This window comes from Cydia strobilella, chromosome 24, assembly GCF_947568885.1.
Source record: "Cydia strobilella chromosome 24, ilCydStro3.1, whole genome shotgun sequence".
NCBI classification, from domain to species: domain Eukaryota; kingdom Metazoa; phylum Arthropoda; class Insecta; order Lepidoptera; family Tortricidae; genus Cydia; species Cydia strobilella.
In genome coordinates this window covers 1,482,690-1,509,018 of record NC_086064.1, presented here as the reverse complement: position 1 = coordinate 1,509,018, position 26,329 = coordinate 1,482,690, and the positions used below count along the sequence as shown (strand labels likewise).

General features: G+C 40.7%; 1 protein-coding gene across 1 annotated transcript in view; it reads right to left on the bottom strand.

Moving 5' to 3' along the window:
- The window catches only part of LOC134752201 (uncharacterized), a 41,523-nt gene extending 15,660 nt beyond the window's left edge, over positions 1-25,863 (bottom strand). Inside the window, exons 1-16 of the mRNA XM_063687815.1 lie at positions 25,760-25,863; positions 25,094-25,181; positions 24,478-24,590; positions 23,210-23,309; positions 22,846-22,962; positions 18,256-18,432; positions 17,575-17,667; positions 16,013-16,108; positions 15,445-15,535; positions 8,824-9,038; positions 6,648-6,826; positions 6,219-6,324; positions 5,243-5,335; positions 3,289-3,389; positions 2,196-2,324; positions 1,034-1,187 (exon numbers count right to left, since the gene is read on the bottom strand). Coding sequence (XP_063543885.1) covers positions 1,034-1,187; positions 2,196-2,324; positions 3,289-3,389; positions 5,243-5,335; positions 6,219-6,324; positions 6,648-6,826; positions 8,824-9,038; positions 15,445-15,535; positions 16,013-16,108; positions 17,575-17,667; positions 18,256-18,432; positions 22,846-22,962; positions 23,210-23,309; positions 24,478-24,590; positions 25,094-25,181; positions 25,760-25,863 — 1,956 coding nt within the window. The remainder of the gene's footprint in view (positions 1-1,033; positions 1,188-2,195; positions 2,325-3,288; positions 3,390-5,242; positions 5,336-6,218; positions 6,325-6,647; positions 6,827-8,823; positions 9,039-15,444; positions 15,536-16,012; positions 16,109-17,574; positions 17,668-18,255; positions 18,433-22,845; positions 22,963-23,209; positions 23,310-24,477; positions 24,591-25,093; positions 25,182-25,759) is intronic.
- Between the last annotated feature and the right edge of the window lie 466 nt (positions 25,864-26,329).

Here is a 26,329-nt window from a genome sequence, read left to right as displayed (position 1 = left end):
TTACTTCGAATCCGAGCGATCGTCGGCGGCGACGGCGGCGTTCTTTGACTAGGCACGTATTTTCTTTCCTTATCATACACTACCGTAGATATATACTAATCCTGTCTCTTTCACGCAAAGGGAAACCTTTATAAAAAGCGCTTAAAGATAAGGGTAACCCTTATTAAGAGCTAGCCTTATTTTTGGTTAGCTTTTCGGTAAGGGTTAGTCAAAGGTAAGGGTATGAATGGGCTTGCAGTTCAAAAGGGAAAGTCTTTCAATGTGTTAGCCGTGTTTAAGTGTCGCCCATTGAAAGGGTTTTATCGCGGAAAGGGTTGTCCGGTCCCTGCTTTTATCACGTTTTAATAACAAATTTTCCTTGAAACACTTAAATAATACATTAATGTATTAAATACATTAATATATTTCATACTTTTTTCAATTATTTTTTTTGCATATAACGCCCCCCTAAAAGACCTTACTCACCGTCCAGTGAGCTGGCGGGGCGGTCAGCGCTCGGTTCGGTTCACCTGCACAGTATAAAAAGGCCTTTTGGGGGCGTTCAAATGTTACGTAACGCAATTTTGAGGGGGGGGTGTAACCTGCGTGCGAAGATGGGGCGGGTCGCTAGTGTATACTAATCTGATCTTCGCCATTTTGCGGATTTTCAGTGGTACTAATTTATTGTGTGCTCGGCTTCAACATTTTAGCGCACGCAGACGCAGCTAATGTTTAGCCGAAGGGTCCCCGGAAAGCTGTGACTAGGGCCAATCGCCGATCAGTTTATAATTTTAAAAAAAAACCTCGGTTCTCCATAAAATACAGCGAATTTATGTTATTCATACAAAACTTGTTTTTACTCTATTTTCGTTTGTTTTTAAAACTGGAGCTATATAATTTCAGATCTAGATATACCTCATGTAATTGTATGTGCAAAGTTTCATTACAATCCAACACGTAGTTTTAAAATGAAAGCGGAACTACGTTTGTATGGGAATGTGCAATTCGGCCAAGCTTGCCGGGGACTCTAGTAGTAATAGTATGCTAGTTTTACCTGTGGTTCTTTCTCTCTTTCTCGTTCGCCTGCGAGCGTATTGGCGAGATAAGGCGCGCGGAGCACGCAACGCCAGTACAGCTTCTCGACTGGCCGGTTTACGCTCCAGCCCGCCAGGCGTACGCCGAGCGTACGCCAGTAGCGAACTTCGCATCTGAAAAAAAAAGGAAATTTAGAAAATGGCCTCTCAACGGAACATAGCTTTGGAAATGGGCTGGTTTTAGATGTTAGTTAGTTTTAAAAACAAAAAAAAACAACGCAGTGAAACGGATGGACCGGTTTTGATAAAAAATGTCTGAGAAGCGTAAGAACTGTCGCCAGACCTGCTTTCAAATTAAAAAAAAACGCATCCAAATCACCTGTTGAAGACTACGGTGCCACACAACCATACACCTGCGACCACTGTAACTCACAGGCTGACGGTGTCCTTATGTAGCAGTACTGCGCGGACGCCAGGGCCCGTTTCTCAAAAGCTTGTAACTTGTAATACAAGCGGATGTCACTTTTTGACAGCTTTTGTTAGAAAGGGACTTCCACTTGTATTACAAGTTACAAGCTTTTGAGAAACGGGTCCCAGCGCGCCGTCCAGCGCCACAGCAGTGAGTGCAGCAGGTCAGGCTGTCACACCCATACACCTGCGAACACTGTAACTCACAGGCTGACGGTGTCCTTATGTAGCAGTACTGCGATGACGCCGCACCAGCGCGCCGTCCAGCGCCACAGCAGTGAGTGCAGCAGGTCAGGCTGTCACACCCATACACCTGCGAACACTGTAACTCACAGGCTGACGGTGTCCTTATGTAGCAGTACTGCGATGACGCCGCACCAGCGCGCCGTCCAGCGCCACAGCAGCGAGTGCAGCAGGTCCAGGCTGTCACACCCATACACCTGCAACCACTGTAACTCACAGGCTGACGGTGTCCTTATGTAGCAGTACTGCGCTGACGCCGCACCAGCGCGCCGTCCAGCGCCACAACAGCGAGTGCAGCAGGTCCAGCCTGTCACACCCATACACCTGCAACCACTGTAACTCACAGGCTGACGGTGTCCTTATGTAGCAGTACTGCGATGACGCCGCACCAGCGCGCCGTCCAGCGCCACAGCAGCGAGTGCAGCAGGTCCAGGCTGTCACACCCATACACCTGCAACCACTGTAACTCACAGGCTGACGGTGTCCTTATGTAGCAGTACTGCGCTGACGCCACACCAGCGCGCCGTCCAGCGCCACAACAGTGAGTGCAGCAGGTCCAGGAAGCGGAGCATTACGTGCACGGGAAGGTTGTCGCCGAATCTAAACCAGCAAGACTCTGTTAAATTTTGTCCCTTTCTAACAAACACAAATATCAAAATGACGGATAAGGACAAACTGTCATGGACTTGTTAGACTCGTCTTAACACAATAATAATAGATGGTGACCGAAGAGCTGGCGGCTTCCTCGCACAACGTATCAGCATTGCGATACAGCGAGGAAATGCCGCCAGCATCCTTGGTACACAATGTCTCAAGGGCCTATTTTAGATTTAAGAGCCCGTTATCGATTTTAGTCGCAAATATGTAAAATTGATAGATTTAGCAGAAATTGTACACCTTTTGATACGTAAAAGAAATAACAAGTACTGTTTTCTCATCTTGCCGTTTTACAGGTCAGTTTTTTGAAAACACTTACTAAATTAGTAATGTTTTTTTTTTCTGATGGACGTATAGGTAAACGCGCTTAAAGCACTGATTATATTTTATTTTATTGTTTAAGTAGTACCAACAGCTACAAAAACATTATGCTTATTTAGGTAACAATACAAAGACAATTACACCCCAGGCCAAAAGTATGGAAACAACGTTGTTTTCTTTAATGTCTCATGTTTCTATCTTTGTTGTATATATTTGTAAACTAAGACTTACATTAGGCAAATCCAAAAGATTAAAAATACACGCTTAATATCAAAACATCCTAAAATATTGTCAAAAAGCTAAAAAAATAAAGTAGGAAAAAGTTACATAATTATACCTACCCTTTAATTACATGACAAAATGTTGAATTGGCAACTATCACAGCCAGAGTAATTTACTTTTAAAATGTTCTATTATTATTTTTACCAAATTGTCAATGAGTAGTATAAAATCCATCGCTTAAAGATCACACTTTTCTATTGAAATACAAGCTTGTTTCCATACTTTTGGCCTGGGGTGTACAGAGTACTCACAGATAGAAATTAAATAAACAATATATCAAACTTTTAGTTTCAATGTTTCGCACCTGGGATTAGTCGGGCCGTGTTCCGCATCAAAATCTTGCGCACTAAAGCAGTATGGCCGGTAGCTGATGGCTCCTACTATCTTCGGGTCCCTTTTCCTTATCTGTGGAACAAAAAACTAATAGTCATAGTCAGGCCAACCATTTTGGATCGCGGCAAATTATGGAAATTGTACGTATAGGGTATTTGACTACTAGTCAAATAAGTTTCTTATTTCGAACTGTCAAAACGATTTGCTATTATGGAATTTATATTGGAGTTGTGCATGCTCGTTTACTGAAAATATGGATGGTATAGAAAGGATGCCAATTTCTTATGGCAGAATTGTTGCAAAAGTGACCGCTTTCAGCTTTAAATAATAGTTCCTAATCTCTCCGGTGGCGCTAGTTAGGCTCTGGAACATGAGTATAACATGAACCATAATATAAGGCAACAAATAACCCGACCAAATTACGTAAGTTGTTTTTGGTAGTATTTCGGTGTATGGTGGCGCCGCCTAATTACTGTTTTTGGATGGACACTTTTCATACATAGAGATTTGGCTCCTTTATATAGTCTCCATGCTTTTTCTAATAAAAGCTGTCAATAAGTGACATCCGCTTGTATAACAAGTTACAAGCTTTTGAGAAACGGGCCCCAGGATATATCGGAACGGCCATGGTGTCCACAATATCTGAACGGCTCTCTATTGTTTCCCATATAGTTTTAAGTTATATAGTCTCCATGGTTTTAAGTCATAATATATTGTTTGTCCACATTTTAGTTAAGGGGCCCACTGACTATCAGTCCGCCGGACAATATTGGCCTGTCAGTTAGAACAAAAATTTGATAGTTCCGAACAACTGACAGGCCGATATCGTCCGGCGGACTGTTAGTCAGTGTGGGCCCCTTTAGTCATAATTTGATTTTTCTCAGAAACGCGTAACTTTTCAGGATTGCCATAAAACAAACCTAACCTAACCTGTCTTATAGGATGACCCGAGGAAAATCCTGAAATGTTAACAGTTTCAGAGTTATGACTAATGATAATATGACAAGCTCCTTTGGCTTGGCTCCTTTATGAAAAGATCGCTCCCAACCAGTACAATCTCACAACTGTACTAGTTCGATATTTTAGTACAGTAGGCTTGTGTAGTACATGTACTAAAATCAAAAAGACATGATTCCCTCCACTGTACTAGACCGAACTATTCCCTAATGATTATGCTCTTAGTACGTTTTAGTACACTACACGCGAACGAAACAGAATGGGAGCGAGGACCGAAGAGTGACAGTGATAGCAAAGCGATCCGACTCATCCGACCGAACTAAAACCAAAGATAGATATAACTCCGTAATAGATGGATACAGTCTAAGGAAAAAACGTGCCTCGAAAATCACGAAAATTTGATTCTCGATCAGATGGCGCCACTAGTTATTTATAATTTTAACGCATACCAGTGAAAGAACATGGGTCAAAATCATATAAATTTAATTAGCGCAAATAAAAAAATCATTTATCCATATTTAAATACATTTTATCGTATTTTTATAAATATTTATTTTTAGTTTTAAAGTGTGTCGACAGATGGCAGTGAATTTACTGGGGTTACAAAATTTACTATGACAGTACCGCTCTAGTATAAGTTACTCTATGCTAAAACTAAACGTCGACTCTCTCCGTGTACTACTGTACTTAAAGACCAAACTAGTACAGTTGTGAGATTGTATTAGTTGGGAGCGATCTTTTCAGTGAACGAGACAACAACTACACACAACAACAACAACACAACACTATAACTCAACACAACACACAACACAACAACAACACCAACAACTCTATAACTTTAACTCATTACCTCTATGTGGCCTATTTGCTGAATAAATGTTTGTTTGTAATGTAACCCCGGGTTAGTGGGATGGTGCAAGTGGCCCCAGTGTAGTACTGTGCCATCATTTACATTATTAAAACAGTACCTGATAAAGCGTAGCAGGATTGAAGCAAGTGACAGCAGCGGACTTGTAAAGCGCGGGCCGAGTCTCGAACGTCTTAATGATGCCATTTACAACCTGAAGCAATATCATTAGTGTAGTTAGTATTAAGGCTAAAATGTTACTAACAAAATATGGATCGCTTTTGATCTGAAATAAAGTTTATTTTATTTTATTAGAATTTACGGGTTTAGTTTATAGATTAGCTTGTACGAGCGGGTATAGAAAATGTATAACGATGTATTCAAGAAAAAAAAAACACCTTGTTCTCCCATAGATAAAATTAAGTAAATATTCATTTTGTAGCTCATTAAAGAGGCTAGCTTTGGCGCTTTGGTGAAAAACTTGGAGCGGTTTCTGATCTGAAAGTACTTAATTTTTTTTATTGCAATAGCTATATAGTTGGTCAAGCACGTCTTGTTAGTAAAAAAAGGCGCGAAATTCAATTTTTTTATGGGACGATAACCCGTCGCGTTTTTTAAAGCCGCCTTTTTCTACTGACAAAATTTGCTTGACCAACTATATCTTATAATTGATGTCATATAACTGTAATTACTATACGCACAACATACGTGACGCACGTCAAAATCGGCAAGCTAGAAAAAAAGATATCGAAGAAACATCATATTTCGTTTTTTTTTAAACAAAAACTATAAAGTTTTGAGTCTGAAATTTTGAAGCACGAAATTGTCTTACAATTAGATTTTGTGTATCAATGTACCAATTATAATTGTATTTTTATGTTGTATCTGTTTGGTTTTATTGATGTATAACTTATAATTGATATTTAATGGGATTATTTATATTTAGTAATTTTTCTAATTTGTATCCAAAGTTCCAGACGACATGTAAATTAGCTTTACGAATAAAATGATGATGATGATGATGATGATGTAACTTTGGTTGGAATGGTTGAGGTGACGGTTTTCTTCTACAATTGGGTGAGTAAACATGAGGTTACCTCCTTGTTGTCGCCCTTCACGTCTATGATGCAGCGTACACGCTGCTCCAGCAAGTAGTCCAGCGCCGCGTCCAGCAAGCACAGTTTTACTTCTTTATAGCGTTGCCTAGAACAAGTAAACATGGATGATGTTTATTAAAGATTGTGTGTGTGTGTGTGTGTGTGTGTGTGTGTGTGTGTGTGTGTGTGTGTGTGTGTGTGTGTGTGTGTGTGTGTGTGTGTGTGTATCTATCTTTGGTAGTATAGAAGTGCGGGAAGTGCGAGTACCGAGGACGAGTGAAGAATGACATTTCCGCACGAGTATCTGCCTAATAGTGGTAATTGCTGGCCTAGGCCATCAATGTTGTATGAAAATACATTGCTGGAGCTTTGTTTAACACAGTACTTCTCTGCTTACAAAGGAAACCCAACTGAGTTTGTAAAACTTACCGGTTAGGATGTGTGACACCAACATCGATATCCTTAATATCCTCCCAGCTGAGCGTGGTCACGTCCGTGATGCTGGACTCGGAGAGCCGCTGCAGCCCCTGGTCGTGCAGCAGCACCAGCTGCCCGTCCTTCAGAGTCCGGACGTCCAGTTCCACAAAGTTGCATTCTCGTTCTACACACTGTTTTTATTTTTAACAAACTTATACACTACCGCTCAAAAGTATTAAGGCACCCGCAATTTTCACCATACAATTGTATACAAAAATTATTTTCAAAATCATACTGTTTGATTGCAGGCAAATGACTCTCTTACATGTTGGATTGAATTTTTATTAAGGTAAATATTATTATTATTATTATTTAGCTTTATCCCACATTAGTGGTCCCCAAGGGTATAAGCCTCCTCCATCTGTCTCCACCTCTCTTTGTCGGTGGCAACATCCATCCATTTTTTTCCCGCAGCCTGTACAATGTCATCTGCCCATCTTTTTCTTTGCCTTCCCGCTCTTCTCTTTCCAGCTGGGCCTGGCCATTTTGTTACAAGATTAAGAAGGTAAATATATTGAGCCTCAAATTGTTGCCAAAGACATCCTTTAAAAAATCGAGTTTACTGTATGCAACGATTTAAAAAAGCCTTATGTACTAGTTCATACAAAATAAAACGATTTTGTACTGGAAAACTATTTATGGATTTTTTTACGCTTGCCATTTGGTAAATAGGCAATGTACACGAATATTCTGTTAAATTAAAAAAGTTAACTGCACAAAAAACTGTTACCCGACTGCGACTTTGCGGTATAATTCTGAAAGTCGATTTTGTATACAATTGTATGAAAAAAATAATGAGTGCCTAAATAGTTATGAGCGGTAGTGTACACTTGTGAACATGGAACAATAAAACAAGATGAAATTAAAAGATGCTTGTGATGTAACTAACAAACAAAAAATAATGAGTGCCTAAATAGTTATGAGCGGTAGTGTACACTAGTGAACATGGAACAATAAAACAAGATGAAATTAAAAGATGATTGTGATGTAACTAACAAACAAAAAATAATGAGTGCCTAAATAGTTATGAGCGGTAGTGTACACTTGTGAACATGGTACAATAAAACAAGATGAAATTAAAAGATGATTGTGATGTAACTAACAAACAAAAAATAATGAGTGCCTAAATAGTTATGAGCGGTAGTGTACACTTGTGAACATGGAACAATAAAACAAGATGAAATTAAAAGATGATTGTGATGTAACTAACAAACAAAAAATAATGAGTGCCTAAACAGTTTTGAGCGGTAGTGTACACTTGTGAACATGGAACAATAAAACAAGATGAAATTAAAAGATGCTTGTGATGTAACTAACAAACAAAAAATAATGAGTGCCTAAATAGTTATGAGCGGTAGTGTACACTTGTGAACATGGAACAATAAAACAAGATGAAATTAAAAGATGATTGTGATGTAACTAACAAACAAAAAATAATGAGTGCCTAAACAGTTTTGAGCGGTAGTGTACACTTGTGAACATGGAACAATAAAACAAGATGAAATTAAAAGATGCTTGTGATGTAACTAACAAACAAAAAATAATGAGTGCCTAAATAGTTATGAGCGGTAGTGTACACTTGTGAACATGGAACAATAAAACAAGATGAAATTAAAAGATGATTGTGATGTAACTAACAAACAAAAAATAATGAGTGCCTAAATAGTTATGAGCGGTAGTGTACACTTGTGAACATGGAACAATAAAACAAGATGAAATTAAAAGATGATTGTGATGTAACTAACAAACAAAAAATAATGAGTGCCTAAATAGTTATGAGCGGTAGTGTACACTTGTGAACATGGAACAATAAAACAAGATGAAATTAAAAGATGCTTGTGATGTAACTAACAAACAGCATAATAAAATCTTTGAAGTAGTTTTTTACATAAAGTCCGTCAAGCCATTTAGCCAAGCGGTCAAGCATCAGTAGAAAAAAGCGGCAAATTTTTACAATATCGGCAGGAAGGATAATCATGCCATAGAAAATTTAAATATAAAAACAAATTACTAATGTAACACTACCATTTAAACTAACAATCAAAACAAGATACTTATTAAACCTGCTAAAAACTATATAAACAAACGATAATAGATTAAAATAAAAGAGAAAATCGATGAAACTTACATATTTGAATGCCTCCAAAGTGTTTTCTGGCGCGTCCAAACCTGCGCCTCTATGAGCTATGCACTGCACCACTTGGTCGGGATTGGCTTCAGCCTCTTTAGACCCAAGTTCTGGACCGAATATACTCATAACATTCACAGGGTCTGGCTTCTTTAAACGCGTACAATAGTACGCGCCTATGCCGAGCAGACCAACGTCCAGTCCGAACGGTAAAACTACGTAAATAAGAGAGAAAATAAAGTAAATAAACGAAAATGTGTAACTAAAACTGTTGTAGATAATATTAAACATCGTTGTAAACATTTTTCGGTCGTTCGTTCGTATTTATTAGTGTTTGTTTAGGTTAGGTTAATCGAAAAATCGAAAATAAATACAAATTGGGGAGGGGCTATTTGACAGGTGCGTTTTGATATTCCTCCGTTTTGAAATCATAATTATGTAATAACTATTATGGCATTCTAAAATCTAAAGGAAACTATGCAAATACATATGGCTAAATTAACCTCAATATAATGCAAACTGAAAAAAATAAACATAGGAGTTAAAATAGGTAGTTGAGAATTCAATTCTGAAAAAAATTACTCACTTCCAGTAATAACGCTTTTATTATGTATTTTAATCCACATTAGAGAAAACATGTTTCTAAAAGATTAACTGAATTTCGATTCGTGTCAAATGCAAATACTACAGTGCGTTTAGATTATACTGCATTTATGATTTTTGTACCAGGTAAACTACCCAAATGATGGCACTGAAAAAACCTACTAAGGTGGAGCGAGATGTCACTTTTTTGCCATACTAAACTGAACCGTATCACCGAGCCAGAAAGGTGTTCGTACCAGGCTAGAGAAAACGGTCCACATGAGATAGCAAAAGGGGGTCGCGGTGTCTCACTCGCACATGTTGCCAATGTTAAAAAGATACCATTGTGGTTGTATTTATATCAATATACTACTGAAATTAAATACCATCTTATATTAATGAAAAGAGAAAAAAGCGCGAAATTCAAATTTTCTATGGGACGATAACTCTTCGCGCCCACATTTTTTAAATTTGCCGCCTTTTTCTACTGACAAGATTTGCTTGACCAACTAGATTTATTTATTTTTAGACACATTCCAACTTATCCTAATATCCCACATACATATGACTTATTGTCACCCTAATTAGAAAGAGATGCAACCGCCCACTTTGAGTTCTCATATGGACACACTTTTTAACCATTGTACTGAGTACTCCATCCGGCTTATTAAATCTACATCCGTGACTTAGTCATATCATATGCGCTATTTTTTGTAGGAGCAACATTACACAAAACCTTATGTACAACTGCTCTACAACCTCCACCATTGTGAAGGTGACGGTGACGACAATGTAGTCAAAGGCAAAAATATCGATACAGACAAATAGCTCAAAAATATGTGAACACGACTTTATTGTCTAAGGTGTAAGAGCGTACACATAGTTTTAAACTTTGGAAATGTATATATATTTATGCCCTTGACTGTACCTTTCATTTCTCATGCCCTGAAAGTCTCTACTTTCTAAGTACGTCGAAAATAAAAGAATAAGCAAGTTTAAAACAATAATTCTTTATTTATTTATTATAATCTAAATTAAATAAATAAAAAGTGTGTGCGAGTAATCTTTACGCGCGATTGAAGCACAAAACGAGGTTTAGACTAGTAAGAAGTTGCATGTAATTTTCATTACATTGCGGTATCTGATAAACATTTTGAATGCAGTTTACCTTAGTAGTCAGCAATGTAACGTAAATTGCATGCAAGTTCTTGCTAGTCTAAATATCGCTTAAAATAATACTTTTTCTACTATAAAACCTAAACATTTAAGAAAATTTGTATCTCAGTAGTACAAAAGACATCAACGCGTGCATATATAATATATGAATAGGTATTACTCATGAAATAGTCGCGCGTTAGTGTCATTTCCACTGGACCGCGGCGCCACGTGATTGGTCAAATTCATTGTAGTTGACTAAACCGTTTCGAAATGAATATTATAGTTGAGTTGGGAGACTTGGGAGCCCATACATGAAAAGTACCCATTTACAGTTTGGTATACGAAATCTTAATTCAACCAGTACAGTCGACGAGTACAAAAAAACTCTTTAATAGAAGCAGGTGCGAATAATACCTACAATACAATATAACTCTATTGCACACCTTAATTAACAACAGTTGAACAAATAAACTAGGTTACACAGAGAGAATAGTTATTTACGATACAAGTGCGGAAAAGAGGAAATTTGAAACGAGTGGCGATAAATTAAAACACGACCGCAGGGAGTGTTTTTAATCGACACGAGTTGCGAATTACCTATTCGCACGTGTATCGTACAACGTTTTACAGTGCATATGGCCCTTTAAACTTTCGACATATGCACGAAAAGTGCTCTTTACGCACTAGTGCGAGAAAGTGTACTGTAAATATGATTTTATTCCTATGGTGAAAATTCACATAAATTAAATAAATATGTTGCGTAAAATGCCGAGAAGAGCAAGGCAGTTGTTAAGCCCCCTCCACACTCGTGCACGAATCGCGGCGCGAAACCGCGAACGCGAGTGTGGAGTCTAGTTCGCTAATCAGCGAAATCGAGCCACGACTCCTTCGCGCCGCGTTGTCTGGAGCGGGCTTTATATAAGTGCTAATTTTTATGAATTTCTAATTTGTGCACCATTAAGTTAAAAATATATTTTGGGTTACTATCATTAGATCAATAACCGCAGACAAAGTTCAAAGTTCAAAGTGTTTTTATTTGTGAGTATATGTCAAACTGATTACAGTGGCGGTAAATAAATATTTGTAGCACTATACCCTGCCTGATGGCGTACAAAAACTTGAATAATTTCCTTACATACTAACATGCGAAATAAATAATAATAAGAAAGTAATCTATCTCTATCTCTTCTTTATAGCACACCTATCCCTAATCCTTATACTCCAACACCACGGTCCTGCCGGTCCCCCTGCCCAGCAAGAAGTCAACCACATGCCTGATGATGAAGAGCGCCGTCTCCACGACAGTCAGCACGCTGGCGCCCACGAATAATGCTGTAGTGCCGCCTAGGGATGCTGGAGAAGAAACGAAATTTAAGGCCATGATAACCAACCAAGCTTCTGACGGTCCAAGGTCCTGACCTTGGTCGGGATGCAATGCCATTTGGTGGCAAACCATCTACATGGTTAGAATAGTATTATCATAGAGTAACTTATACTAGAGCGGTACTGTCCTAGTAAATTTTGTAACCCCAGTAAATTCACTGCCATCTGTCGGCACACTTTAAAACTAAAAATGAAGATTTATAAAAATACGATATAATGTATTTAAATATGGATAAATGTTTTTTTTTTATTTTCATTAATTATTTTTATGATTTTGACCCATGTTCTTTCAATGATATGCGTTAAAATTGTTAAATAACAAACGAAACCGTCAACGCCATCTATACGACAGTAGGCCAAAGCTAGTAGCGCGCTCTGAACGAGAATCAAATTTTCTTGATTTTCGAGGCACGTTTTCCTTAGACTGTATCCATCTATTACGGAGTTATATCTATCTTTGGTATTATATAATCTGTGGTTAGAAGCTTGCAATGTCACCTTGGAAGCCAGGATGCAAGTCATATGGCACGAGTTTGAAGCGGTCGTTAGATATTTGCTCATGCTGATGTAAGACAGATTAACATATTAGGTAATAGTTAAACAGTAAGTAGCAGTCCCCCTCTGGTGTTGCGGGCTTACCATCAGGTGATCCGTCTGCTCGTTTGCCTCCTATTTCATAAAAAAAAGTAGTGAAGTTATAAGTTTACATTAAAAAAACCCTAATTAAACAAATCGGTACTTACTTTAAAACAATAGAACAGGCACATTACACAAAGCCACAAAAAATATCACAATCACATCCAAAAGCACAAAACAATAAGGTCAATAAGTAATATCTGAGTCCCTCCACTTCCGTTGGGTTGGTACCCATGTATCCCAAGCTCCAAAGTAAACGTTTTCCAGGTTTGACGTCCACACACAGAAAACGTGGCAAAAATGCAAGTGCAAAATAGGTGAGACAGGTATTTCTAGTGCAATACAGTATGTGCAATAAAATTCTCAAATTTTAATCTCTCAATGAATATTGAATGTATTTTGGCCTGAAACCCACCGAGTAAGTCCTCAAGTCAAGTGTGAATTAAGATAACGTCCGCGGTGACACTAGTGACATGCAAAAATATATAAAAAAAACCGGCCAAGTGCGAGTCGGACTCGCGCACGAAGGCTTCCGTACCATTACGCAAAAAACGGCAAATAAAATCACGTTTGTTGTACGGGAGCCCCACTTAAATATTTATTTTATTCTGTTTTGAGTATTTGTTGTTATAGCGACAACAGAAATACATCATCTGTGAAAATTTCAACCGCCTAGCTATCACGGTTCATGAGATACAGCCTGGTGACAGACAGACGGACAGCGGAGTCTTAGTAATAGGGTCCCGGTTTTACCCTTTGGGTACGGAACCCTAAAAAGACCAAATACAAATACGAAGACGGTAAGACGCTCACAGGTATTTCTAGCAGATCCAAGCATAACACTAGTGCAATTCTCGACGTTAAGTCGCTTCACATAGAATGTACTTTCCCGTTTGACCCACCGAATAAGTCCTCGAGTGTGAAGATGACGTCCCTGTGCAGACGTAATTTCGGCGGCATCAGGTTGATGCGGACAGCTGCCACCGGACCTTCGTCACCGTCAGAATCCGAGTCGTTTCTACCCAGACAGACTAAGTTATTCTCGTATCCAAAATTAGAAAGAGCGTATGATAATGGATCTTGGAGAGTGAGGAGGAACTTGGAGGTGGAAGAACTGGTGGGCGAGCATAATCGGCGAGAGCAAGGCTGGCTTCGTTGTCTCGGCCACGTGGAGAGGATGAAAGAGGATCGTGCTGCCAAGACCAAGAGAGCTTATCTGGGGCAACTGGGAGGCGTCCGATCGGAAGGCCTGGATACCGATGGATCGATGTTGTCCCGAAAGACCTGTGTGACAGCCAAGCGGCTGAATGGCGTCGGATCGCACAGGACAGGAAGGAATGGCGAAATCTAGTGTCGGAGGCCAAGATCCACTTCGGGTCGCTGAGCCACCGAAGTAAGTATACTGATAGTAGTGAGCGTTTATTTCATGAGGATCGCATTATGGCATCAATCTTAGAATCTCGTCTATTCACAGGAAGGCCTGATAAAACGTCAAGTAAGTAACTGATACGAGGCTCGAGAGGACCCCAATTTCACCAAGAAGCTGTAGCTGCAGGCGACCAATACGATGACTTGACAAGCGCATGCTTAGTTTGTATAGTTAGGTACGCCACTGCGTTCCGGCCGATTTGTAATATTTAGAACTAGCTTTTGCCCGCGACTACGTCTGCGTGGACTTAGTAACAGCAGCTAAAGTAAGTATAGCGCCTGGAAAAAATCTCATAGCAATCCTTCAGTTTGAGCATATTATGCACACAAATTAGCAGGCACTTCATTAATTATCTCAATTCCACCCCGCTTTTTACTTTCTTAAGGGATGATTTTCGGGATAAATCTATCCTATGTCGTTTTCAGGGACTCAACCTATCTCTATGCCAAATTTCATCTAAATCGATTCAGCGGTTTAAGCGTGAAGAGGGAACACACAGACAGACAGACAGACTTTCGCATTTATAATATTAGTATGGATATGGATTTGTATATAATGTCATTTAAAACGCAAGTATCAATATAAAAACGCATGATCGCGTGTCGTGAGGAGGAAAAATTGTAGCGACACTTTAATTGTTTAAATCAGACTGCACTTACCTAATAACGACCTTTTTGGTATGAGAATAGTAGTTGAGCTCGGCACACTGAGGAAGGCAGGGGCATTTGGCCAGGTTCTTTGGCAGGTTGATGAGAATCTCAACATTCCGTCCGATACACGCCATGCCGTGCGCGTCGCACACTTCGCCATCTTGAAAAACACGGAACGCGAAATGGCGGCGATATACACTATTTTAAATAAAATCGAAGCTCGTTAACACTATTTTGAAATATATTACGTGATATTGCAAATCGGGATTGTTTCTTGGGTTTTTTGTCAGTTGTAGTTTGACGAATGTGTTTTTTGACGGCCAGTTTTTAAATGTCATGAAGACGGTACAATGTTGGAGGTTTGTTATGTAAGGTAAGTAATTAAACTTTTTACTGACATTATTACCCATTTATTACCCACCACAAAAAGAAAACGGTGTGTGCGGACTGCGGAGTTAATGCCCCAGTAGCATTTATACGTCATTATGACGTCAGCGACGTCATTATGACGTAATAATACCGTCATTATGACGTCCCTGACGTCATTTTGCTACCTGGGTGCTTGTTCGTCTCGCCATATTCTTTGGTCTCGCCTTGATTTCTGTTAATATTTTTTAATGAATGGCTTAACAATACGTAGTCAGCATGGGCATCGCCAGCTGATGGGTTAGGGGGAGGCAGTTGATATTGATATTGGCCTAGGGGGGAGTTGATGTGGCCGATGGCCAAGAGGAGAGGGAGCACCCCCTGGCGACGCCCTCGGTAGGCAGTAAACATGTTTACCTCCTTTAATATGGAAAAACGGTCGACATCCGCAAAACATGATCGCCATGCGGCTTCTGCAGTGCATCTGGCAAAGCCCGAAGCTGTATGCCTACAAAATCGAAAATAAATGGTAGCGGTTATAACATGATGCAGGTCTTCAAGCCTCTGGTGTGTGAGCGAGACACATGTGCAGCGGGGGCGGTCCACAAAAAGGTCTAGTTTTTCAGAGAAGTGACGCGTGTGACAACTGCCTTAATAACCTTCAAAAATCTGCATTGCTTATAATAAACTCTCATTCTTGCATATTTGAGCGATAGAGAGGCACATAAAGTTTAGAACTTTGATTTTCGCGATAAGTTAATATTAAATTAAATATATCTTTATTTCAGACCCATAAGTCCATATAGATAAACCCTCCGTTACAGCTTACAGCTTCAATGTTTTAGTTTACAATTTAAGCCCCGGGTGGAAAACCCCTTCAAAGAGCACGGTCCCTTGGGAGCTTGGGACAAAGGATAGAAGTATCAAAAAATATTATAGCCACAAATTCTACAGTTTAAGTTGGTTTAAGTAGATGGTTCTGTACCCGGATGGAGTCGCTGATCCACTCGTCCGGGTACCGACAACGTCGCTGCTCCGGCCGGAGATTCTTCACTCCTGAAGCTGCTTGGATTTCCACGGTCTGAGACAGGCGATATATAGTTTAATAGTTGGTTTTACTTCACCAAAGATAGATATAACTCCGTAATAGATGGATACAGTCTAAGGAAAAAACGTGCCTCGAAAATCAAGAAAATTTGATTCTCGTTCAGAGGGCGCTACTAGCTTTGGCCTACTGTCGTATAGATGGCGTTGACGGTTTCGTTTGTTATTTAACAATTTTAACGCATATCAGTGAAAGAACATGGGTCAAAATCATAAAAATAATTAATGCAAATAAAAAAATCATTTATCCATATTTAAATACATTTTATCGTATTTTTATAAATCTTCATTTTTAGTTTTAAAGTGTGTCGACAGATGGCAGTGAATTTACTGGGGTTACAAAATTTACTATGACAGTACCGCTCTAGTATAAGTTACTCTATGACTTCACTAACCACAGTTTTTTTAATGATATAAATGTAAATAAATAAATAAATTGAGATGGAAGTACGCCCTTTTAAGCCTAGTTCGGACTACGTAAGTAATTTAGTAGAGTGGTGAGTATTTGTGACCTTGCATGCCTAAGGGCCGTAGCACACCATCGCACCGTACCAAGGTAATTGTGCGACGCACCCATAAGTAAAAGCGAGAAAGAGATATCGCTTTCTCGCTCTTACTTATGGTTGCGTCGCACAATGACCTTGGTGCGGTGCGACGGTGTGTTAGGCCTTAAAGGGTCCTTATGCTCCATGTGCATATGCTCCATGTGCATATGCTCCCTTTAGGCATGCAAGGTCACAAATACTCGCCACTCGATAGTCGCGCCGCGATTCACGCACATAGTCTGGAGGGGCTCTAGGGGTTCTGGTGAAGATGGAAATGTAATTGCTTGTTGTGTGCGGAAGCACCGTCATAAACACCAAACTGTCGTTCTTTTGTTGCTGCGAAGTCAGTCAGTGCTTAGCATGGTATATTTCACCTGTCCAATTTCTTGGTCCAATATATAACACTCTCATTAAGCAAAATGTGAAGGGCCTCCACACTCGTACGCGAATCGCAGCGCGAAGCCGCAAACGCCAGTGTGGAGTCGATTTCGCAGATCTGCGACGCCCGCTCCACGTGTTCGCGGCTTGACGCCGCGATTCGCGCACGAGTGTGGAGCGGGCTTGAGACACAAATACACATTAGACAGGTGGAATACCACCCTTCACTACTATACATACATACTTAAGAACGCTTTTTCAACGCGCGTTAAAAAAGCGTTGAATGACACAAATGGAAACATGTGTATTTATTCACACGATAGCGGTAGCGCTTTTTATCAATCGTTGTTGGATTAATAACTTTAAGCCTTGGTCTTTAAATCGAATTTAGCGTGCGGGCAGTTTCAAGCGCTTTTTAACGCGCGTTGAAAAAGCGCTCGTGAGAATGAGGCGTTAGTCTTGACTCTATATATAAGTACCTCGGTATAGTCAGATTCGTAATAATAAATAGGTAATTTACCTTGAAATCCATGACCAATTCTTCACCAGGCATAACTTCTCCGGTAGGGTTCGACAGAGCGTTGGGTATGTCAAATGGGGAATGGACAAAATACTGCAAAATAAATCAATTATCACTATTACCAGTCATAATCTGCAGTTTATTAATTCGTGTATTCTACATTATAGCCTTTAAGCCCTCTCCACACTCGTGCGCGAAGCCGCGTGGTCTGGAGCGGACTTTATGAGTAGGTATTCTGGCACTTTTTATTTGAATCATATGATATGCAGTCTCCAAGAACTGAAGGCCTACTGTGAACATCGAAAATCGTAATTTAAACTTAGTTATCTGTTTCTCTATCAAATGCAAATTCGAGCGATAGAGACTATAGAGAGGCAGATAACGAAATTTCGATTTTTGATTTTTACCGTAGACCCTCTGATGTTGGACCGGGGGTAAGAGAAAGAATATTCATATAAAATTTGGGTAGCATAGGATTTTTTCTCTTTCACTCTTATAAATTTCGGTATTTCGCCATCGCTTCCTACTTATGATGCCACCCGGTCGGTGACAAAGACAAAGCATGGCACTATTTTCTCTTTCCTCTTATAGGAATCGCTCAGAATAATGACTAAAGGAATCGCAATAAGACTATCTTTCTCTATCAAAGAGTGTCAGGCGCTTGTAGTGAGCAAAACTCACCTTTATAGCGTTGTTCATAGAGTCCACCCTCACGAAGCACTGCCCGCTCAAGTAGTGACACTTGAGCATCTGGTCTACAGACCAGTCCACATTGGGAAGGAGGAACTGGTACACCGCGTACTCCGAGTTAAAGGTCATGCACATGCCCATTTCGGTCATTACGGGGACCCATTGGACCTAAACATATCAATTTTGTTAAAAATATATATATATAGAGCTAGAAAATATTTAGATCAGTACGGTTTCACTTACTATTATTTTTAGTCGCTTTTGGCGACATGTTTCGGATTCTTCGGGAATCCTTCCTCAGACAAGAGTGTCCGCGCCGCCCGCCTCGTCGCTCGTTGCGCGCGCGCTGATGGTGCGGACCCCCCGCCCCATCAATATATAGATATTGCGCAATATTTTGAAATATGTCTCACGATATTGTCTTCGGTTACCGCGATAGTTACTCATGAAATAAAACTATGAAAACGGATTATATCGCGTATATTGAATTTATAATACATCCCGACGTTTCGAACTCTTTACAGCGTTCGTGGTCAACGGGTGACTGAGGAAAAATTACAAAATGCAAAAATACCCACATACTAAAATAATGGACAATCATAGACTACAAACTTTAAGGCTGGTTGTACATGCAAAATCGGTTCATAAGGCTAGTTATACACTATAATTATTTTTCAAGTAAAGATATATATATATACGCGATAAAAAACTATGCCGGCTCCAACCCTACACCACGGACCCGAGAAGATTTAATTCCCTCCTAAATTGTAGGAGGGTATCCCAATATGGGACCGGCAACAAACTCGGCGGGACACATCTTTTCAAAACATCAGAATGTCCAGCATCATCCAACACTACGGTCTCACAGTCTATGTCTCGCTTGCTCCTTTATCAGGTGGACTACAGGATCCCAAGCTGGTGGTAGAGAAAAGCCATCTTCCCTATTAAAGTTTGGATATTTCTTAATCTCAATGGCCTCGCGCAGCATTCTGGGTATGTAACGCTTCTCCTTGGCAAGAACCAGAGGCTTATCAAACTTGATTGAGTGATTGGCTTTATCCATGACATGCTCACAGACAGCAGACCTAGGTCGACGGTGCTTGACATCAGCTATGTGTTCCTTCACCCGAGTGGAAATGCTCCGTTTCGTCTGCCCGACATATGATAGGCCACACTCACAGTCCAGCCTGTACACTCCTGCAGTCTGTAGAGGGGTATTGCATTTTACAGGCCTCAGGAATTGTGACATCTTCTTCATTGGCTTGAAATATGTTTTTATAGAAGCACGCTTCAAGATGTGGCTGATCCTGTCCGTGACCCCCCTGACAAAAGGCAGAATGGCAGGCCTGCGCTCAACTGTGGGGATCTTAATGTGGGACCTCTGGTTGACCCGCGGTATCCTGAGCTCGTTTGCCTGGAGCGCGCGCCTGGCATGCTGGAGCTCCGCGGCCAGATGCTGGTCATCACATATCCTCTGGGCTCTCTGAAACAAAGATTTGCCTACTGTAACAAGTTGACTGGGATGGTGATGCGATTTGCCATTTAAGTACCTATCAGTATGAGTAGGTTTCCTATACACAGTGCGACCTAGGGTGTTATCAGGATTTCTTTTTACCAATACATCTAAGAAGGGGAGAGAACAGTCTTTTTCCAACTCCATAGTAAATTTTATTTTGCTATGGATGGAATTTAGGTGATCCAAGAAAGTTGAAACACTACTTTTTGGAAGTATAGTAAAAGTGTCATCTACGTATCTTTTAAATATCTTCGGTCGCACAGGAGCCAATGAGAGTGCCCTCTCCTCGAAGTCCTCCATAAAGATGTCAGCGACTACTGGAGACACCGGAGACCCCATGGCCACGCCGTCGACTTGAAGGTAAGGTAGGAGGTAGGTAGGTAGGTAGGTTGAAGGTAGGTTGAAGGTAGGTTACACGGCTTATAGACTTGAGCAACAGATTAAGGTAGGCACCGGTCAATTGCAGGAAGTGTTGACAAGCACCGATTTTAATGATGTTGTTGAACAAGGTAATAAACGTTACGCATTTACATTTGAACAATGCAAGAAACGACAAAGTGCCAAGTTTGACAAGTTAAAATCGAAAACGAGACGCAGCGATAACGGAGGGCTTCAGAATAATAGCGCTAACGGAACGTCGCTGTCAGTGTCAAATCGGTCGGTTGTCAATCTATCCAGTAAACAATTGTCGACGTCTGAGTTTTCAGTATTAGAAAAAGGTCTTAATTATGTTGTGGCTCCGCGAAAGATCCCTTTTGAGGACATTATTGTTAGTGTAGAAGACTGTCTGGTGAAAAATCAGGTAAAGAAGGAAGATTTGGAGGCTATACGGCAGGATGTTTCGTCATTATTACGGAAAGCCAAGCCTCCGAAAAGGAATTTGCCTAGAGATGAATTGGCCGCGTTGAAAACGTTACGCGATGATCCAGACCTTACTATTCTTCGAGCGGATAAGGGAAATGCGACGGTTGTACTTAATACTTCAGATTATAACCAGAAAATTAGGGAATTATTAGCGGATACTACTACCTACAAACATGTAAAGACGGACCCGACTATGAAAGTATTGAAAACCACTAAAGAACTAATTAGTGATTACTCGGACAGCCTTGATCTGAATGTTGCAAGTTTAGTTCCTGACTGCCCCGTGCCTCCAAAGTTGTATGGGTTGCCAAAAATACACAAACCTAGTGCCCCACTTCGTCCCATAGTGAGCCAGATAGATGCTCCCACATATAAATTGGCTCAGTACCTCGCGGGAGCCCTCTCAGCATTACGTGGTAACACTAGCACGCATACAAAGGATTCTTACCATTTCATCGGTGAGATTAAAGACCTAACATTGACTGATGATGAGATCATGGTCAGTTTTGACGTCCAGTCGCTATTTACAAGCCTACCGGTACAAGACTGCATTGAAATTGTCAAGAAGAGGTTATGTGAGCAGAACATGTCAGAGGAATATGCTAAGCTGTTGGAACATTGCCTTACATCTGGCTACTTGCTATGGAATGGTGAATTCTACCTTCAAGTCGACGGCGTGGCCATGGGGTCTCCGGTGTCTCCAGTAGTCGCTGACATCTTTATGGAGGACTTCGAGGAGAGGGCACTCTCATTGGCTCCTGTGCGACCGAAGATATTTAAAAGATACGTAGATGACACTTTTACTATACTTCCAAAAAGTAGTGTTTCAACTTTCTTGGATCACCTAAATTCCATCCATAGCAAAATAAAATTTACTATGGAGTTGGAAAAAGACTGTTCTCTCCCCTTCTTAGATGTATTGGTAAAAAGAAATCCTGATAACACCCTAGGTCGCACTGTGTATAGGAAACCTACTCATACTGATAGGTACTTAAATGGCAAATCGCATCACCATCCCAGTCAACTTGTTACAGTAGGCAAATCTTTGTTTCAGAGAGCCCAGAGGATATGTGATGACCAGCATCTGGCCGCGGAGCTCCAGCATGCCAGGCGCGCGCTCCAGGCAAACGAGCTCAGGATACCGCGGGTCAACCAGAGGTCCCACATTAAGATCCCCACAGTTGAGCGCAGGCCTGCCATTCTGCCTTTTGTCAGGGGGGTCACGGACAGGATCAGCCACATCTTGAAGCGTGCTTCTATAAAAACATATTTCAAGCCAATGAAGAAGATGTCACAATTCCTGAGGCCTGTAAAATGCAATACCCCTCTACAGACTGCAGGAGTGTACAGGCTGGACTGTGAGTGTGGCCTATCATATGTCGGGCAGACGAAACGGAGCATTTCCACTCGGGTGAAGGAACACATAGCTGATGTCAAGCACCGTCGACCTAGGTCTGCTGTCTGTGAGCATGTCATGGATAAAGCCAATCACTCAATCAAGTTTGATAAGCCTCTGGTTCTTGCCAAGGAGAAGCGTTACATACCCAGAATGCTGCGCGAGGCCATTGAGATTAAGAAATATCCAAACTTTAATAGGGAAGATGGCTTTTCTCTACCACCAGCTTGGGATCCTGTAGTCCACCTGATAAAGGAGCAAGCGAGACATAGACTGTGAGACCGTAGTGTTGGATGATGCTGGACATTCTGATGTTTTGAAAAGATGTGTCCCGCCGAGTTTGTTGCCGGTCCCATATTGGGATACCCTCCTACAATTTAGGAGGGAATTAAATCTTCTCGGGTCCGTGGTGTAGGGTTGGAGCCGGCATAGTTTTTTATCGCGTATATATATATATCTTTACTTGAAAAATAATTATAGTGTATAACTAGCCTTATGAACCGATTTTGCATGTACAACCAGCCTTAAAGTTTGTAGTCTATGATTGTTCATTATTTTAGTATGTGGGTATTTTTGCATTTTGTAATTTTTCCTCAGTCACCCGTTGACCACGAACGCTGTAAAGAGTTCGAAACGTCGGGATGTATTATAAATTCAATATACGCGATATAATCCGTTTTCATAGTTTTATTTCATGTCTCACGATAGTTTAATTTCGAAATATAGAGCTAGTCAAACCAAGAAAAGTCTGCACTGATGATGATCATGCGTTTCAGTTCCAGCACACTCTCTTCACTCTACTCACTTCCTTATCCTGCTTGGAAACCATAACCCTGAGTGGGAAGGTGGGGTGTACGTCCAGCGCTAATTGCAGCAGGTCCACTCCCTTCACTGAATCGTCGGTCTGATATTTCCAGAAGTTCTGGAAGTTGGGAAAGTCAAGTCAGCTGCAGCTCGCAAAAATATTATAGGGAATATTACGCGAAACTCTGCGTAGTCCACGGGACACAGTTAACCCAGTTATGCCCATTGAGCCGTTTTCGACCCAATGAATAAAACAAGCTCCTACACGTTAAAATTAGTAGGGGAGTGAGCTTGTAACCTTAAAGAGCGTGGGTCATATATGGGTTAAGGAACCATAGAAAAGTTAAAAAAAGTCTGTGCTTAACCTGCAAGTTGGTGCGGAAGGACACGTCAGAGACCAGCTCGATGAAGCCCAGATAATACTGGTAGCGGTGCGGGTCTGACTCTTTCGTCACATTCCACAACCTGAAAGCAAAGTTCAAGCAGGCACTAGCGGAGCCTAAAGGTGCCTCCACACTCATGCGAGTCATGCGCGAATCACGGCGCGAAGCCGCGAACGCAAGTGTGGAGACTAGTTCGCTAATCAGCGAAATCGACTCCACACTCGCGTTCGCGGCTTCGCGCCGCGTAGTCAGGAGCGAGCTTCACAGAGTTACGATGCGATGCATTTAGCAGTCGTGATGGGTTCTTTTGTAATAAATATGCTAATTTAATTTGTCATTTTGTCTTTGTTATTAGCCTTATTTGTTTTTTTTCTTATCGTATAGCCCGGCCGCTCCACACTCGTGCGCGAATCGCGACGCGAAGCCGCGTACGCGAGTGTGGAGCCGGCGTCGCAGATCTGCGAAATAGACTCCACACTCGCGTTCGCGGCTTCTCGCCGTGATTCGCGCATGAGTGTGGAGGGCCATTAAACTATAGTTGGTACCAAAGATAGATATAACTCCGTAATAGATGGATACAGTCTAAGGAAAAAACGTGCCTCGAAAATCAAGAAAATTTGATTCTCGTTCAGAGGGCGCTACTAGCTTTGGCCTACTGTTGTATAGATGGCGTTGACGGTTTCGTTTGTTATTTAACCATTTTAACGCATATCAGTGAAAGAACATGGGTCAAAATCATAAAAATAATTAATGCAAATAAAAAAAATCATGTATTCATATTTAAATACATTTTATCGTATTTTTATAAATCTTCATTTTTAGTTTTAAAGTGTGTCGACAGATGGCAGTGAATTTACTGGGGTTACAAAATTTACTATGACAGTACCGCTCTAGTATAAGTTACTCTATGTTGGTACCTGCGCCCACACTGTTAACTGATTGTTTGTAAACCTTATTATAATCCATATATCCACCGATGGACAGCTAAGAGTGTGGCTGTTTGTACTTTACTGTGACGTTTTCAATCAAAAGGTACCAAATTGTCACTTACCATTAGGACGAAAATTGCTTGTATCTTTACACGAACAACCTGTCAGAGCGTCCTTATGGCAAGCGACAACGTGGTACCTTTTGCTTGAAAACGACACATATGTGTACGCTCTTACACCTTAGACAATAAAGTCGTGTTCACATATTTTTGAGCCATTAGTCTGGATCGATATTTTTGCCTTCGACTGTACGTTACAAACATTTCTATCGTATCCTGCGCCTTCGCCCGCTGCACTCGATCCAGAAAGCAGGCTGTGACAGCCGGAAATACCGTCCACCAGCTGCGATAATCACGTCTCAGGGACACCACCACCTGTTTACATAAAAACAAGTGCGCATGATCGTCTTAAATTAAAGGTAATAAGAAAGATCCACAGGCTACGGGTAATCGCTTACCATCAGGTAAGTCCATAGAGGAATATAACTAAAGAAAGAGTGTTAACTCCACTCCATACATCAGTTTTCTTACCAAAAAGCGCTTTATTTCGTAGTCGACATCTAGCGTCGAGTAGCGGAATCATCAGTACTGCTACTCGACACTAGATGTAGCGGCAAACAAAAAGTCCAATGTTCAACGATTTTTCGCTAATATTATAAACAGAGTAACCGGAACTCTATTTTCAATTCCTTCTGCTTCTAATATTAGTTATAAATTGTTGAGCAATAATACACTTTTCGTCAGTCGCGACACATTCACTTGGCACTTGACGTGTGTCACTACTGAGCGTTACTTCCGTCAGAAAAAAAATCTGCTAGTCGCGCCTAAAGAAGTTTTACTTCAAAAATTCCTAAAGTTTGTAGACAGGCTTTACAAACCGGCTCCGAGTTGTATCTTGACAGCTGCCGAAGCGCGCAGTACACCGCACCGAGGAACGCTGCGCACGTCACGATGAACCATAGCAGCCTGAAAAATAGATAAACTGAGGGCCTACCGCGAACACCGAGTCTGTGTTTCCGCATGAGTACAATCTGGGGCTCTTCAAGGCAAGAGTCATAGGTAAGCGTGCTCCACCGTAGACCGCATCATCACTTACCATCAGGTGGGATCGTGATCAAACGCCTGCGTATTCATCATAAAATAAAAATAAAGCCATTTCCGTGAGTTGAAAAAAGAGGCAAAAAAAATGTAGGCGCGAAGGGTTATCATCCCTTAGAAAATTAAAATTTTGCTTCTCTTTGTGAGTATTATATTCTTTGCTTTGTACTGACAAAGTTGTTTGACATACTATATTAGCGATCCATATCATCCATATCGCAAAATATATTTCTACGATAATTAAAAAGCCTGATTAAAATCAGTTCAATTTACTCCATAGATTTCATAGACTATAAAAAACTTTAAAAAGACCAAATCAAACTGGCCGCAAACCCCCTTGAAAAACTAAACCAAAACTGTCACTCAAATAGAATATTACGTCTGTCACTTAAATTCCCGTGTCCGTCACTATGGTTTGCAAAAAAATATATAAAAATTCCACTTACCTCTCCACCCAGTGAAATTGCTCGGAAACAGTATGCTTCAGGCCATGTAACGTTGTCTCTTGACAGAACTTCACATACGTTCTAGCAGAGAATATGGACGCCATGATAGATTTCGCACGTGAGAGACAAATCAATTTTGTGGTGAGTTTATTCTTCTTTATTTTTCTTTTTTTAGGCGCCATTTTGCTGAAAGAGACAAACCAAGAAACTTATACGTTATTGTTTCCCATGGAATTGGCGCGCGAAGTCTTTTGAGGTGCGTAAAGATATAATGACGGCAGAATCATGTTCGATCCCTTTCTTTAGGGCGACTCTTGAAACTTTCAGACATTTAATGGTTAATTTAAAACGTTGGCTGCCCACCATACTAAATACACCTACAGTAATTGCTCCCAATATAAATTTAAGTGAGCTTTTGGTCCCACCGGTGATACTCATAGCCACACAGAGATGATTACGTGATCCCACCGGTGATGCTCATGACAGCCAACCCAGCCAACGTGTTAAAGAGAATCCACAGGAGAAAGAGACAGAACATGAGCCACAGGTAAACTTCCCCCAAATTTTTGC